The sequence below is a fragment of the Rhineura floridana genome, chromosome 8 (assembly GCF_030035675.1).
Source record: "Rhineura floridana isolate rRhiFlo1 chromosome 8, rRhiFlo1.hap2, whole genome shotgun sequence".
NCBI lineage: Eukaryota > Metazoa > Chordata > Lepidosauria > Squamata > Rhineuridae > Rhineura > Rhineura floridana.
The window spans coordinates 46,647,152-46,662,014 of record NC_084487.1 but is presented as its reverse complement, the minus strand read 5'-3'; the positions used below and the strand labels follow the sequence as shown (position 1 = coordinate 46,662,014).

General features: G+C 43.2%; 1 protein-coding gene across 3 annotated transcripts in view; it reads left to right on the top strand.

Moving 5' to 3' along the window:
* ST13 (ST13 Hsp70 interacting protein) overlaps positions 1-14,863 on the top strand; it is a 41,487-nt gene that overhangs the window by 6,305 nt on the left and 20,319 nt on the right. For all 3 annotated transcript variants that reach the window (XM_061639238.1, XM_061639239.1, XM_061639237.1), the window contains exons 3-8: positions 4,027-4,099; positions 4,214-4,284; positions 5,430-5,496; positions 7,631-7,715; positions 9,809-9,919; positions 10,777-10,879. In XM_061639238.1, coding sequence (XP_061495222.1) covers positions 4,027-4,099; positions 4,214-4,284; positions 5,430-5,496; positions 7,631-7,715; positions 9,809-9,919; positions 10,777-10,879 — 510 coding nt within the window. The remainder of the gene's footprint in view (positions 1-4,026; positions 4,100-4,213; positions 4,285-5,429; positions 5,497-7,630; positions 7,716-9,808; positions 9,920-10,776; positions 10,880-14,863) is intronic.

The window sequence follows — 14,863 nt, the reverse complement described above, 5'->3', positions numbered from 1 at the left end:
GATAGGTCTCAACTTAAAAGGCTTGTTGAAAGAGGAGAGTGTTCAAAAGGCGCCGAAAAGATAGCAGAGATGGCACCTGCCTAATATTCAAAGGGAGGGAATTCCACAGGGTAGGTGCTGCCACACTAAAGGTCCGTTTGCTATATTGTGCAGAACGAACCTCCTGACAAGATGGTATCTGTAGGAGGCCCTCACTTGCAGAGCGCAGTGATTGACTAGGTATATAAGGGGTAAGATGGTCTTTCAGGTATCCTGGTCCCAAGCTGTACAGGGCTTTGTACACCAAAACTAGAACCTTGAACTTGGCCCGGTAGCAAGTGGGCAGCCAGTGCAATTCTTTCAGCAGCGGGGTGACATGTTGGTGATACCTTGCACAAGTGAGCAGTCTCGCCACCGCATTTTGCACCAGCTGCAGCTTCCAGACCAACCTCAAGGGCTGCCCCATATAAAGTGCATTACAGTAATCCAGCCTAGAGGTTACCAGTGCGTGGACAACAGTGGTCAGGCTATCCCTGTCCAGAAACAGCCGCAGCTGTCTCACCAGCCGAAGCTGGTAAAAGGCACTCCTAGCCACTGAGGTCATCTGGGCCTCTAGCGACAAAGATGGACCCAGGAGCATCCCCAGGCTACAGACCTGCTCTTTCAGAGGGAGTACAACCCTATCCAAAGCAGGCAACTGACCAATTATCCGAACTCGGGAACCACCGACCCACAGTGCCTCCGTCTTGCTAGGATTCAGACTCAGTTTATTGGCCCTCATCCAGCCCACCACTGAGTCCAGGCAGCGGTCCAGGGCTTGCACGGCGTCTCCCGATTCAGATATTACGGAGAAATAGAGCTGGGTACCATCAGCATACTGCTGACACCTCTCCCCAAATCTCCTGATGACTGCTCCCAAGGGCTTCATATAGATGTTAAACAGCATGGGGGACAAGATGGTACCCTGGGGCACCTCAGATCACAGCTGCCAGGGGGCCGAAAGACAGTCACCCAATCCTATTATCTGAGAATGACCCTGGAGATAGGATCAGAACCACTGTAAAACAGTGCCTCCAATACCCATCTCACCAAGTCGGCCCAGAAGGATGCCATGGTCAATGGTATCAAAAGCCACTGAGAGATCAAGCAAGAACAACAGGGTTACACTCCCCCTGTCCTTCTCCTGATAAAGGTCATTCGTCAGAGTGACCAAGGCCGATTCAGTCCCATAACCAGGCCTGAACCCAGACTGGGATGGGTCAAGATAATCTGTTTCATTCAAGAGTACTTGTAGTTGCTGCGACACAACCCTCTCAATCACCTTCCCTAAGAAGGGGGTATGTGCAACTGGTCGGTAGTTGTCACAAACGAATGGGTCCAGGGTGGGCTTTTTCAGGAGTGGTCGAATCACCGCCTCTTTCAAGGCGGTTGGAACCACTCCCTCTCAAAGTGATGCATTGACCACACCCTGGACCCACTTGGTCAGACTCCCTCGGCAAGCTTTAATAAGCCAAGCAGGGCAAGGGTCGAGAGGACACGTTGCTGGCCGCATCATCGCAAGCACGTTGTCCACGTCATCATGCCGCATCAACTGAAACCGTTCCCAAGAAGTTGCAGCAGACGTTGCACTGGACACCTCATTGGGGACTACAGTAGATGTGTATCAAGACTGCTATGGAGGTGACCAACTTTACCCTCAAAGTGCCTTGCAAACAATTCACAGTGGGCCTCCGAAGACTCCATTTCCTGGAGTTGATGTCAACAGACCCGTGACAATACTGAAAAGCTCCACCGGACGGCTACTTGAGGATGTGATGGAGGCAGAGAAGTGGGCCCTCTTCGCCGCCCTCACCGCCACACAGTAGGCACGGTTATGATGTTTTACTCGTGTCTGATCAGCCTCACAGCAGATCTTTCGCCACTTGCGCTCTAGCCATTGTCCAGCCTGTTTCATTGCCCTTAGCTCACTGGTGTACCAAGGTGCAAGCCAGGCTCCACAGTGCCAGAGAGGGCGCTCGGGGGCAACCATGTCGAGAGCCTGACGCGCCTCACTGTTCCACAGCGTGACAAGGGCTTCAGCAGGGTCACCTGCTCTATCTACTGGGAACTCCCCCAGGGCATTCAGGAATCCAGTGGATTCCATTAGGCTCCAGGGTCGGACCGTCTTAATCTGTCCACCACCCCTGCAGGGAAGGATTGGAGCCATAAGTCTAAACTTCACCAGGAAGTGGTCTGACCATGACAATGGGGTGACATCCACTCCCGCTATCTCCAGACCCCTCCGTCCATCCGGAGCAAAAACCAAGTCGAGGGTGTGCCCTGCCCTATGTGTTGGGCCAGTAGCAACTTGAGTCAGTCCCATGGTTGTCATGGAGGCCATGAAGTCCCGAGCCGGAACACCAGAGGCAGCCTCTGCATGGACATTGAAATCACCCAGCACTATCGTTCTGGGCTCCTCCAACGCCAAAGCTGAGATGACCTCCACCAGCTCGGTCAGATAAGCTGCCGGGCAGCAGGGTGGACGGTACACCAGCAGCAACCCTAGTTTACTGTCTCCTCGCCCCAACACCAGGTGCAGGCCCTCACAGCCAGCTCCAAGACAGAGTGGTTTCCTGGTGACAGAGATGGAAGTTCTGTAGACCACAGCAACTCCTGCCCCCCATCCCTGCAGCCTGTGCTGGTGCTGCAGCAAGTATCCAGGTGGGCAAAGCTGGGTCAGATCAACTCCTCCAAGCTCACCCATCCAGGTCTCGGTAATACACACCAAATTGGCACCTTCATCCACAATCAAGTCATGGATGAGAGTGGTCTTATTATGTACCGACCTGTCATTAAACAACAACACACACAGGCCAGTGGGCACAGCAGATGAGCAACGAGCAACCCATCCATGAGAGAAGTGACAGCAAGGAACAAGGCGAAGATAGCTTTGCCTTCACCTTCTCGGGTAATTCACCACCTCCATATTCTTGCTTATTGTGTACTAACCTGATTTCTTTATATGGTGGAAAAACAATAATTAGTTTATACTCCCTTGGTTCTGTCATCTATAATTTTTGTAAATAGAGGTGATGTATTCTTCCATCTTTCAAGGCCATGTCGATTCTCCATGAGTGTAGAAATACATTGGCTGAGATTCAACAAACTGAAGATCTTGAGTTTGCCTAATGGTATTCTTGATCCTCTCTCCACCATCCTCCAAACAGGAGGTCACCCTGTTCTATTAGTTGGCTTCCCCTCACCTTCAAATATGGTTTGTTATTTGACAAGGATGCTGCTCTTTGGAAAAAAACAAGTTTAATGTTTCCTTGGGTGTGTAGTTAGTTAGTTGCATAGTTCTTTGAAACCCTTCAACTGCTGCCCTGGGCTCGTACTGGGAGGAAGGGTAGGGTATAAATCTAATAAACAAACAAACAGTAGTAGTGCTGGGGACTGCTGTCAGTGAATGTTGGGCTCTGCTGACTTAAATACGTTATTGGTTTGATATGCTCCTTTTCTGATGGCTCCCTCCTTGCCCTGTGCTTCCAGATCTTCACAAATGGATTGTAGATCAATGGAAATGTTAGATTTGCCAATAGTCTGTGGTAGGCAGCAATCATGTAACCAAAATTCCATAATTACATTTTTGAGGTATTCCTTTTTCATTTAAAACTTTCCAGCCAGAAAATCAGTACAGTACAGTACAGTAGGGCCCCGCTTTACTGCGCTTTGCTTTACAGCGCTTTGCTAATACAGCAGTCTCAATTAGACGCAGTTAAACTAAAGCCCCACTCATACGGCGCTTGTTCCACTTTTACGGCTGCTTCAGGTTTCTCTCTCTCTGCTAAAAAACCTTGTCTGTGAGTCTCACAGCCTGCGTCACTGTCCAACAGTTTTCTGGCATCGCGCGCCATTCTATTCAATGGGTTCCACTTTACAGCGGTTTTCGCTTTACAGCGGGGGTCCGGAACGTAACCCGCCATACTGTAACAGCTTTCAGATCTATTCCCTGATGATGATCTATTTTAGCATTGTCTGAATATCCCACAATGGTTCTCTTTTCATTAGGCAAAAGCAGAAGAAAAGAAGCCAGAAGAACCACCAAAGCCATCAGAACCTGCGAGTGAAGAGAGTGATGTGGGTGAGTTATTCAGTATTACATACTTTCTTTGGTGAAGTTACGATGTTCTGGTTTTAATGTTTTTTTATGTGGAAGAACTAGGATTTTTCTAATTAGTGGTGCTTTCGTTTGCAGAAATTGATAATGAAGGAGTGATTGAACCAGACAGTGATGAACCTCAAGCAATGGGAGATGAAAGTGTTGAGGTAAATAAGTTTGATCGAGTTTGGAACTGTCTCTTTGTAAAATCAGTGTAGCTTTTGAGATCAACCAATCAATATTTCTTGACTGCAGAGCATGAAAACTGCCTTATAATATATCAAAGATATCCAGACTAATCCACCATGATATAATGCATACTGATATATAAGAAACACATGCAGAACATGGGTTTCAGATCTATTGGTGTTCAGAATAACTGATACCTTAAAAAAAAAATCTACAGGGATGGCTAATCTTTTTCAGCCTGAGGGGTGCATTTACTCTTTGCCAATCCTGTAGGGGTCACGTGCCAGTGGTGAGTGTGGTCACCCCATGTATGCACGTACACTTACGCATCGCATAGATGTGGAACAAGTGCCCAGGCAGAACAAATAAAGCAGTTCTACTTCATGAATAATGGTTTACTCTTTTTTGTTATGTCAGTGAAAACCAGGATTGCTGCTTGTTTTCATGTGATAGTTCAAATGCAATGAAGCAAAACAAATTAACACCATTAACAGCATAAATATTGCTGATGAGTGGGAGAGGGGAGATCTATATCCCTATTGTGACGCCGGGCTGTGAGGAGGAGGAGGAATAACACTCCCTCCCCATCCCTCATTCATCTGGTGATTGATCTGATACATTGGGGTGATCTGCACCCTTATTGCGATGCTGGGCTGGACAGAGAGGTTTCAGCCCAGTGTCATGATAAGGATGAATACCTGCTGGTGCTGTGCACACTATTTTCCCAGTTGTGGTGCTTCTACCGCTGTCAAATTGAGTCGATCTGGTAGGCCACCAGGAAAGCTTGCTGATTTGGATCAGGCCTACAACCTGCTGGTGCACCACCTGTGTTATCCTATGACTAAACACCTACTGACCTAAGGGATGAAAAAATAAAAAGTTTAGTCAAACATGGCCCCCTTTCATAGATCATGTGCTTTTAAAAGAATATTTTTTTGTTAATGGATATTTCTCTAATGGCCTTTAATTAAGTTTGTAACACTCATCCCTCTGCTGAGATACATTTGTGTCATATATTGATACTCTGGACCTCTGAACTTTTTAAACTTCTAGAATTAAGAATACTTTTCAGGCATTTTGGGTTTGGTCTAGATTCGAGATATTTTGCTTTTCTTCTCCTTAGGTAACGGAAGAGATGATGGACCAGGCCAATGAAAAGAAAATGGAAGCTATTAACGCACTAGGTGAAGGTGAGTTCTTTATACTAGGTTGTCTTTATAAGGAAAGTAATAATATGATACAATTTTTCCTGGTAAACAAAACGTGAAATATTCTAGAATACTTCCACTTTACAGGATGAATTGCGAGTGTCTTAATTCCCAAAGAGTTAAGAGAACAATATTCAGAAATTAGTACTTCCTGTAAGAACTGCCAGCATAGTTGCAGCCGTCCACTGATAGTACAAAAGTGAGTGGTGATCTGAACTTATATGATGATTGTGCAAATATTTCACCTATCCTGACTTCTGTCATTACTGGTTTCCTGAGATAACACAATTCTCAGGTACTTCATTCTCATTAGTAAACTTATTAAATATTATTAACTTATCAAAGGTAACTGAATAAAGGAAATAATATTGCTAAACAAGAGAGTGATACACAATGTTGCTGGACATGAGTGTATACGATGCAATTTGCTTATTTCTTGGTAGAGAATCTTTATATCTGTATTTGAAATGGGCCTAACTAAAAGCAGGAGGTTGTGCTTGTATTTAAATGTGACCTATCCAAGCTTTTTGTTTCTGTTGTAGCAGCTGTTCAAAGAGCCAGACTTTTGACTCACAGTGTCAAGGATTATGGCCTCAGAATTTATTCAGGAAATAACTGTAGTGTTGAGGCTGATAAAAATATAAGAAGAGCTCTACTGAATCAAGTCAAAAGCACATCAAGTCCGGCACCCTGTTTTTACAGCGGCCAACAGATGCCTATGGGAAACTTAAAAGCAGGACATGGGCACAACAGCACAATTTTTCCACTCTCTGCTGCGGCACTGGTTGGGGCATACTGCTTGCCTGCTTCTCCTTAATATGATGCTAGGTTCAGTATATGTGCGTGGCCCTACAATCTGGAAATTCTCTTCTTCCCATGGAGAAAACTTGCTTAATACAGAACATTTACGTTGCTTATTTAAGCTATTTGTATGCTCTGCTTCATAAAAACATGCCCTTGGTCAGTTCATAAGAAATTATAATTAACTATTACATAATACATATTACATAATATTACAACACACAATTAAAACAAAAGCACCTTCCAAATTCACCACAACTTCAGTTCAGACAGCGCAATGAATGACTCTGTTTAAAATATAGTTTCTGTCACATCCAGAAAAAGAAGAATTTCATTTAAAATGCATGAGAATAAAAATGTCTTGGCGCCTAAAAGATCATGATGGAGCCATCAGACAAACTTCCCTTGGGAAGGGAATTCAGTCCCTATGATGGCACAAGTGTTGCCACCCACCTGATTTCACATGGTGCTGGCACTCTGAGAAAGGCCTTGGTGGCAGATCTCAACCCACCCAGAAAGACCTTGCTGAGGAAGGCCTTTGTGGAAGACCTCAGTTCTCATGCAGGTTGATAGGGAAGAGGTGATCCTTAAGGTATCTGTGTCCCTACCTGTGAAAGGCTTTAAAGCAGGGGTGAAAAATCTTTTTTACGTTGCAGGCCACTGACCCACACATCAAACAAATTAAATTGGGTGGGCCTGGACGGCCTGCCTCCAATCCTCCAGCCTTCCCCCACCAAAGTGTATGCCTGTATATCTCTCTCACTCTTGCACACTCTCTCACTCTTTTTCTGTTCCACGCTCACTCCACTTTTGGGCAGGGAGAGGCAGTGCACTCTGTTAGGCTCAATTGCCTAAAGGCAAGCCATACCCTTTTCACATAATCATTCCAGGAGGACACCACATTTGATGGTATCAAATGATGTTGAGAGCCATGAATGTTGAGTTGTATTTGCCCTGTTTCTTGTGGCAGAGGTCATCCCACAGGGTGACCAGGGTGGTTTCTGCCCCAGAATTGGGCTTGAAACCAATTGAAATTTGTCTAAAATAATTTCGTAGAAGAAAACCTGGAGTTGCACAGCCCCATCCACCTGAGTGCCTTGCACAAAAAGAGGATGCTTACAACTTGCCAGAAATTCTAATTCTGTGGGTACAGACAGGTCTTCTTAAAGAGCAATCACACAACTATCTCCTTCAATGCTGCTGAGACTATGTACCATTCCCTTTATTCCATATGTTTAGGACCTCTAATTAAGACAAGTATATAATCTAGATTTCTTCTTTGAGGGTACTATTGAAGTTTTATTGATATTTTCAGGTGAGCTTCAGAAAGCCATGGATTTGTTCACCGAAGCTATCAAGTTGAATCCTCAACTGGCTATCCTGTATGCCAAACGAGCCAGGTGAGAGTTTAAAATTTGGAAAGTTATGCATTAGAAGATACCAACCAGGGCTGTGGAATCGGAGTTGGAAGCAATTTTGGGTGGAGTCGGAGTCGGTAGAAATGTACTGACTCCGACTTCAGAATAAAATTAATATTTTAATATTAATATTAATTTATTGATATTAATACATTAATATACATTTGCCATTTATGAAGGAGTCAGTCAGAGCCAGACAGTAGAAAAATTAATATACGTTTGCCATTTATTAAGGAGTCGGAGTTGGACAGTAGAAAAATAGAGGAGTTGGAGTCAGATGGTAGAAAAGTAGAGGAGTCGGAGTTGAAGGTTTGACATACCGACTCCACAGCCCTGATACCAACTGCATATATCCAGACACGGCTTAATCTGGACTAATTAACTCCAGAGCTCTGGATTGCTAAAAATTCTAAATGGATTGCTTCATGCTAAATGAGTCGTTAGTAAAATGTTAACTTTTGTACAGTACATGGCTTTTTCTAACCCCTGACCTGTCTGCAAAAGCTGTTTAGCCTCTTGTGACTCTTTATTAAACCTATTTTGATAAATTCCTCTGCAAGCCATCATACTGTCATTGACATTTTGAAGTGCTGTTAATCACCTGACAAGTCCTGATGGTTGTTATGGAAATGTTTACAAGTCTGTCCATAGAAAAATAAGTGTAAATGTAAGTTTTCTAGATTGTTCATGGTTGTCTTTCCTTCCAATGATCCTATTCCGTGTTTTCCTACCCATGTGACTTCTTCTGCTTTACTTGTCCTTCATACCAGCATACCTGTATACTTGGGATAGTATGTATTTATGATGGAATTATGAAAAAGTAACATGCATTTTTGTTTTTCTTAGCTTGCTTGAACATACTTTAGATGTCACAATCCTAATTTTGATTTTTGTCCTGGGTAGAGCAGAGTATGACTGTGTTTTTATTGAAGGACTTGAAGGAGTTAGCCTTAAATTGGAAGTTGAGATTCTAATTATCTTCCTACCAAATATTGTCTCACAGAAGTCACTGGCAGATAAAAATTGAAGCAATTGATAATCCATACTGTTAATACCACTCAATCATCCTGGAAACAGAAAAAGTATATTTTATTTATTTATATCCTGCCCTTCTTCCCGGCAGGAGACCAGGGCAGCAAACAAAAGCACTAAAAACACTTTAAAACATCATAAAAACAGACATTAAAATACATTAAAACAAAACAACTTAAAAAAATTATTTTTAAGCTTTGAAGACATTTTTTTAAAAAAAGGTTAAAAAACATATTGTTAAAAAAAGGTTTAAAAGCATATTGAAAAGCAATTCCAACACAGAAGCAGACTGAGATAAGGTCTCAATTTAAAAGACATGTTGAAAGAGGAAGGTCTTCAATAGGCGCTGAAAAGATAACAGAGATGGCGCTTGTCTAATATTGAAGGGTAGGGAGTTCCATAGGGTAGGTGCCACCACGCTAAAAGTTCGTTTCCTATGTTGTGCAGAATGGACCTCCTGATAAGATGGTATCTGCCGGAGGCCCTCACCTGCAGAGCACAGTGATAGACTGGGTATATAAGGGATAAGATGGTTTTTCAGGTATCCTGGTCCCAAGCTGTATAGGGCTTTGTACACCAAAACTAGAACCTTGAACTGGCCCAGTAGCAAATGGGCAGCCAGTGCAATTCTTTCAGCAGCAGGATGACATGTTGGTGATACCTTGCACAAGTGAGCAGTCTTGCCACCGCATTTTGCACGAGCTGCAGCTTCCGGACCAACGTCAAGGACGCATAGAACGCATTACAGTAATCCAGCCTAGAGGTTACCACTAGGCTATCCCGGTCCAGAAATGTATAGGAGCCATTACATCTGAACGTTATTACTGAAATTTTAAAATGAGTGTCTGAAGCTCAGCATACTTGCTAGAGTAGAATGTATACAAATTACTGAAACAACTTGCAATTTGGGGGGCAGTAGAAGTGGAAAACAATATGATTGTTACAGTATCTGTTGTGTAACTTGCTGTAGCATCTCTAGGCCCCAGACTGAGGATCCAAATAATGTGCAGCTAATAGGTGCTTGCTTTTCTTGTTGTTGACAGTGTCTTTGTGAAAATGCAGAAGCCAAATGCTGCAATCAGAGATTGTGATAGAGCCATTCAGATTAACCCTGATTCAGCACAGCCCTACAAATGGCGAGGAAAAGCCCATAGGTAAAGAAACTTAACTTCTCTTTACATTGTAGTCCTCTTATTAATGATAAAGACTTTCCAGTCTGGTTTCCTATTATAACGTGAATAGGTTGTGTGGCATGCATTTTTTTAATGGGTTCATCTCTATATGTGTAAAGCTGCTAGCACCAAATGCCCTAAAGTAACAGGCTCACTATTGTGACTTTCAAAGTTATTATCTGCACATAAATATGATCCTAATAAATTAATTCAGGCATTGGAATAACCCTATGATCAAAGTTAGCATGATATCCTTGTACATCATTAACTTTAGAAGATGATGCTTATATCTTGTATAACTATACTGTTACTGTGTTCTATTCCATTTGGAATGGTTTTATCTGTTATAATTGTGTATTGTTGTAAGCTGCCCTGGCAAGAGTGGGTAAGAAATCTTAAACAAATATACAGTTTGTTTATTTATTTGTAAGAAGTATTTATATACTACTCTCTTGTAAAACATCAGAATGGTGTGCAGTAACATAAAAACATATTGCTCATATTATTCTGTTACCATGCTAAATTCCCCGTTACTTCCTAAATGTAAAACTTGGAAATATGGGACAATTTGGATATGCAAAAATACATGTGCTATAATTAATTGAATGTTTTTGTGTGATTTTCAACCTGTGCATATGTGAGGGTTTTCTTGTAGGCTAGGGACAGCTAAGATCTCCAACTCCCATCAGCCCCAGCCAGCATCGCCAGTAGTCAGGGATGATGGGAATTGTAGTCCTCCAGATGTTGTTATATTACAGGAGCCCTACCCCTGTTCTATGCTGTGGGTTAAATCTGATTTTAAAATGTTAACCCTTGAATTGGTTTCTTGTCATTGTCAGGCTGTTGGGTCACTGGGAGGAGTCTGCACATGACCTGGCATTAGCTTGTAAACTGGATTATGATGAAGAAGCTAGTGCCATGCTGAAGGAGGTGCAGCCCAGAGTGAGTGACAACAGGATGATACAGTTATTTTCTTACATTTTATATTCTCCTTTCTTCATGGATTTCAAGGCAGTGTACATGTGGTTCTCAGGTAGTTACCCATCCAGCCACTGACCAGACCCAGACCTGCTTGCTTTCAGCAGAGTGGTTATACCCTGGGACTTAACAAAATTATTGCCTTGTTCATGATTTTATTTCTGTGGTATTAGACAGAAAGTATTCCAGAAATTGGTGCCTGTTGGAATTATACATGACCTCATAGCACAAAATAGTTATTTAAGGACACCCGGATTCCATCCTCTGACTTCCAGAAGATTGCTGGAAGTAAACAAACTTGCCATGTGCCAGCTCCATGTCTTTTAGTAAACACCTATACATTTGAAGGGGAAAAGTGCCTGTATATATGGGCATGTGTTCCCCTCCCAATAACAGTGGGGAAGAGAAAGTGGAAAAGCTGCAGATATGTCTGTTGTATGAAACATGGATCAGCTCTGAAATCAGTGCATTGGGCACAATATAATACTGTTTTTTGACGGATTTGCTTGTCTTCCACATGGGAGCACTATCAGCTATGATTAAAAACAGTTCAGAAAAAAAATTTCAGCCTTATCTCCAGAGAACCGCTCCTTGTTTTTGCAAGTTGACACATACAGTATATATCCATTAGGCATTCTCTAAACTAAGCTTTAAGGTTGAGATCAACAAGGGATAAATTTTAACTTTGTACAAAAGAAAGACCAATCAAGGCCGCTAGTAGAGAGCCTACCATTAAAGGCCTCTTTACATTTTTTTGATAAAAGATGCAGAATTTCAGTATCTCATATGCATGTGTATAATTGAGTATTTCTGAAGCTTTGATCTGAAGGCCCTGCTTCTGTTTCCTCTCTATAGTTGGATCTGCTCTCCCCAATTTCTTATTACTCCCAGTTAGAATGAAAATTTGATTCAACAACCTTGAGTCTTCCATGTGTTCTTTTTTTATTTCATTGTTAACTCCTACAGAATGACATATGGTTTGTCTCCTCTTTTCCATAGACTTTATGGATAAAAAGAGATTTCAGGATGATGGGAAATACCCGTGTTGTATACTCATCATTACAGGCTGCATGCTGTCTTGCTTTCCACATGAAGAAAGGAATGGGTTGAGGAAATGCCTGTTGTTGCAAAGTGGGCAGGACCAACAGCTGTGAATTCTGCTGAGGCATCCTCTCCTCCCACTTGCTCTGAAACTGCAACAAAGAGAACAATAATAAAAAAGCAACCAACTACAACAGTATAATTTCATAAGGCAGAGGAGCAAGTAACCTAGGCTAGCTTTAGCTGGGGCAGACTTGACCCATGGACTGCTAGTAGAGAGCCTACCATTAGAAGCCTCTTTACATTTTTTTGATAAAAGATGCAGAAAGACTTCCCTAATGATATGTGGAAAAGGCTCTCAAAGCTAAAATCTGGGAAACCTATTGTAATAATTTCTCCAAGTAGAAGTGCTTTGGATGCTAAGAGTTTTTGGCACCAAAGACTGAAGACATCCAAAGACACGTGTTTTTCATTAAGTCTTGTTTTGAAACACCTTGTTGATGTCACTGACTCAAAATGTGATTTCCCTAGGGCCGCTGAAAGTTTTGTATCTCAAGTGTAGAATATCCTCTCCAGTAGTTTGAATTTTGAACATTGGTTTTAGCATTTCTGGTTTGTAAATAGGCTACATTGTCTGGATCAAGGGCGATAAACTCGCAGGCTGGATATGGCCTGCCAAGCCACTTCTGGTCAAAATCAGACATCTCTCCTCTACAAGAGTGCCTCTTCTCCCTCAGGTGTGGTGCCATTGCTAGCAGTTTTAGCGTTCAGGAAAAAGAAAGGTAAACAAATAGTCCTCTTCATTGCAGTTCTGGGTTAGGAGATAGTCCTCTTTTCCAGCTCAGTGCTGCAATAGGGTGAGTGTATATATATATATGTGGGTGGGTGCAGTGCACATGTCTGACCATTTGAGAGATTAGTGTGTTGGCCATGCCTCCCACTTCGTTCCATGCAGCTGTCAAAGGGTGGCTGACTGTCAGTGTGGCCCTCAGGCCAAAAAAAGTTAGCCATTCTGGCCTAGATCAAGACTCTTTTAAGTGACAATCTGCATCCTGTGGATTGGCCTGGCCAGGACACTTGAAGTAATCCTCTTTAAAGATATTTACCCAGGAGGTGTGGTATAATCCCTTTGGGGGGGTATCCAGACTTGTCCATCCTGGATAAACATTTTTACTTTGTTCATCTGCGTCATCGTCAACTTCAGACTCCAGTTTTTGTCCCATTGTGAAGTGCTGGCTTCATGTCCCACGAAATAAGACCTATATATATATATTGAATTATAAGTTACCCAGTGTTGTTGAAGGGTAGGAATATGTTGTAAATATCTATTTTCCTGGCTGACTCACCCACATAGGGTTATCAGCCTCCTCTAGCCCAGGCAGGAAATTTCTCTTGTTAATTTGAATGCTGCTCCTGCTATCCCTCTCAGCATCTCCTCAGTTTCGATTTCCTGTCAGCTTACGCAGCTGTGCTTTCAGCGACTTTCTTTCGTCCTTTTTGTTTTTTCTCTCCCCCCTTCCCTGTATGTGGGCCTGGTGGGAAAAGCGAAAGAAGCTGCCTCTCCTCACAAGAGGAGCCAAAGGATCCAAGATGAAGCAGCAGGGCTACGGGCAAAACATCAGGCCTCCTCTGGGAGGCAAGCTGAGTGCCCGTTTAGGGCTGCTGCTGCTGCGTAGCTGACTCAGACTCAGGACATCAACCTGGCTCTTCATCAAACTTAAAGGGAGATTCTCCCGGAGGGGGAGGGGATGCCTCTATGCGAGCTGCCCTCCCCCCGCCTTCCAACATGAGTGAGCAGATGTGGCAGGCATTGCCATGGATGAGAGGGGGGATACCTCTGTACTAGTCGTTTACCTGAGTATCCCTTCTCTATCGCAGACATGGAAGGCATTACCATGGATGACCACCAGAGGCCCCCAGTGGACCACATGAGTCAGAGGCATTATGAGCCCTCAGGAGAAGCATGTGTCTGAGTTGTTTAAGCCCCTTTCCTCCACTCAGGTGGTTTTGGAGGTGGCACCCCAGAATGCAAACCTCAGACCTTCTTTACCTCCAGGCTTTGTGAAGGCCATTAAAGAGGCAATTGGTAAAGCAGATAGCTCACAAAGGCATAAGTCTAAAAAGCATAAAAGACACCTGCCTTCATCCAGTTCCTCATCCTCCTCCCCCCACTTGACACAGGAAGTAAGCTACAAAAGCACATGAGAAGGCCAAAAAAGCTAAAAGCAAGTCCCCTGAAAACTCCTCAGATTTGTCTCCTAGGGACTATCCTCTGCCTGTGATATCTGGTACAAGGGTGCCCCAGGTAATAAACTTGCCCTGCCCATTTCTCCAGTAAGAGATCAGGCAGTAAGCATTCCACAAGTGGATCTTATAGACACAGTGGCTAATCCTCCAGATTTTTCTATGCTCTCTGAAACTGCTCCCAGTGTGGTACTTGAGAGGGAAGAAGGGCAGTGGAGTTGCAGGTCTGACCAGGAGAGGGACCCAAACCTACTCCTGAGCCATGCCTTTTCAAAGTGCAACATTTCTCCCTGCCCCTTTTTCCCCAGAAGCCCATTTCTACCATTTCATCTCAATTGTTTGGAGCAGCCTTCAGAGGAACCACTCCTTAAAGAGGCAGCGGTTCTCCCTCCCTTGGAGATCTCATCCAAGACCATTCCACTACCTGAATCATTCAAAAGGCTGACCATAACTGAATGGGACACCCCCTAACCAGCAAAAAAGTCTCAAGCCTATGCCAATATTCATTATAGATTGGAACATGGAATCAAAGAATTTATTTGTTTTCCATCCGTGGAATTTATCTTTTTATTTATTTATTTATTTATTTATTTTTATTTATCTTAATACTGGGATTTACTTCTAAATCTACAGATGGGTCCTACAACAACCAGGGGAAAAGAG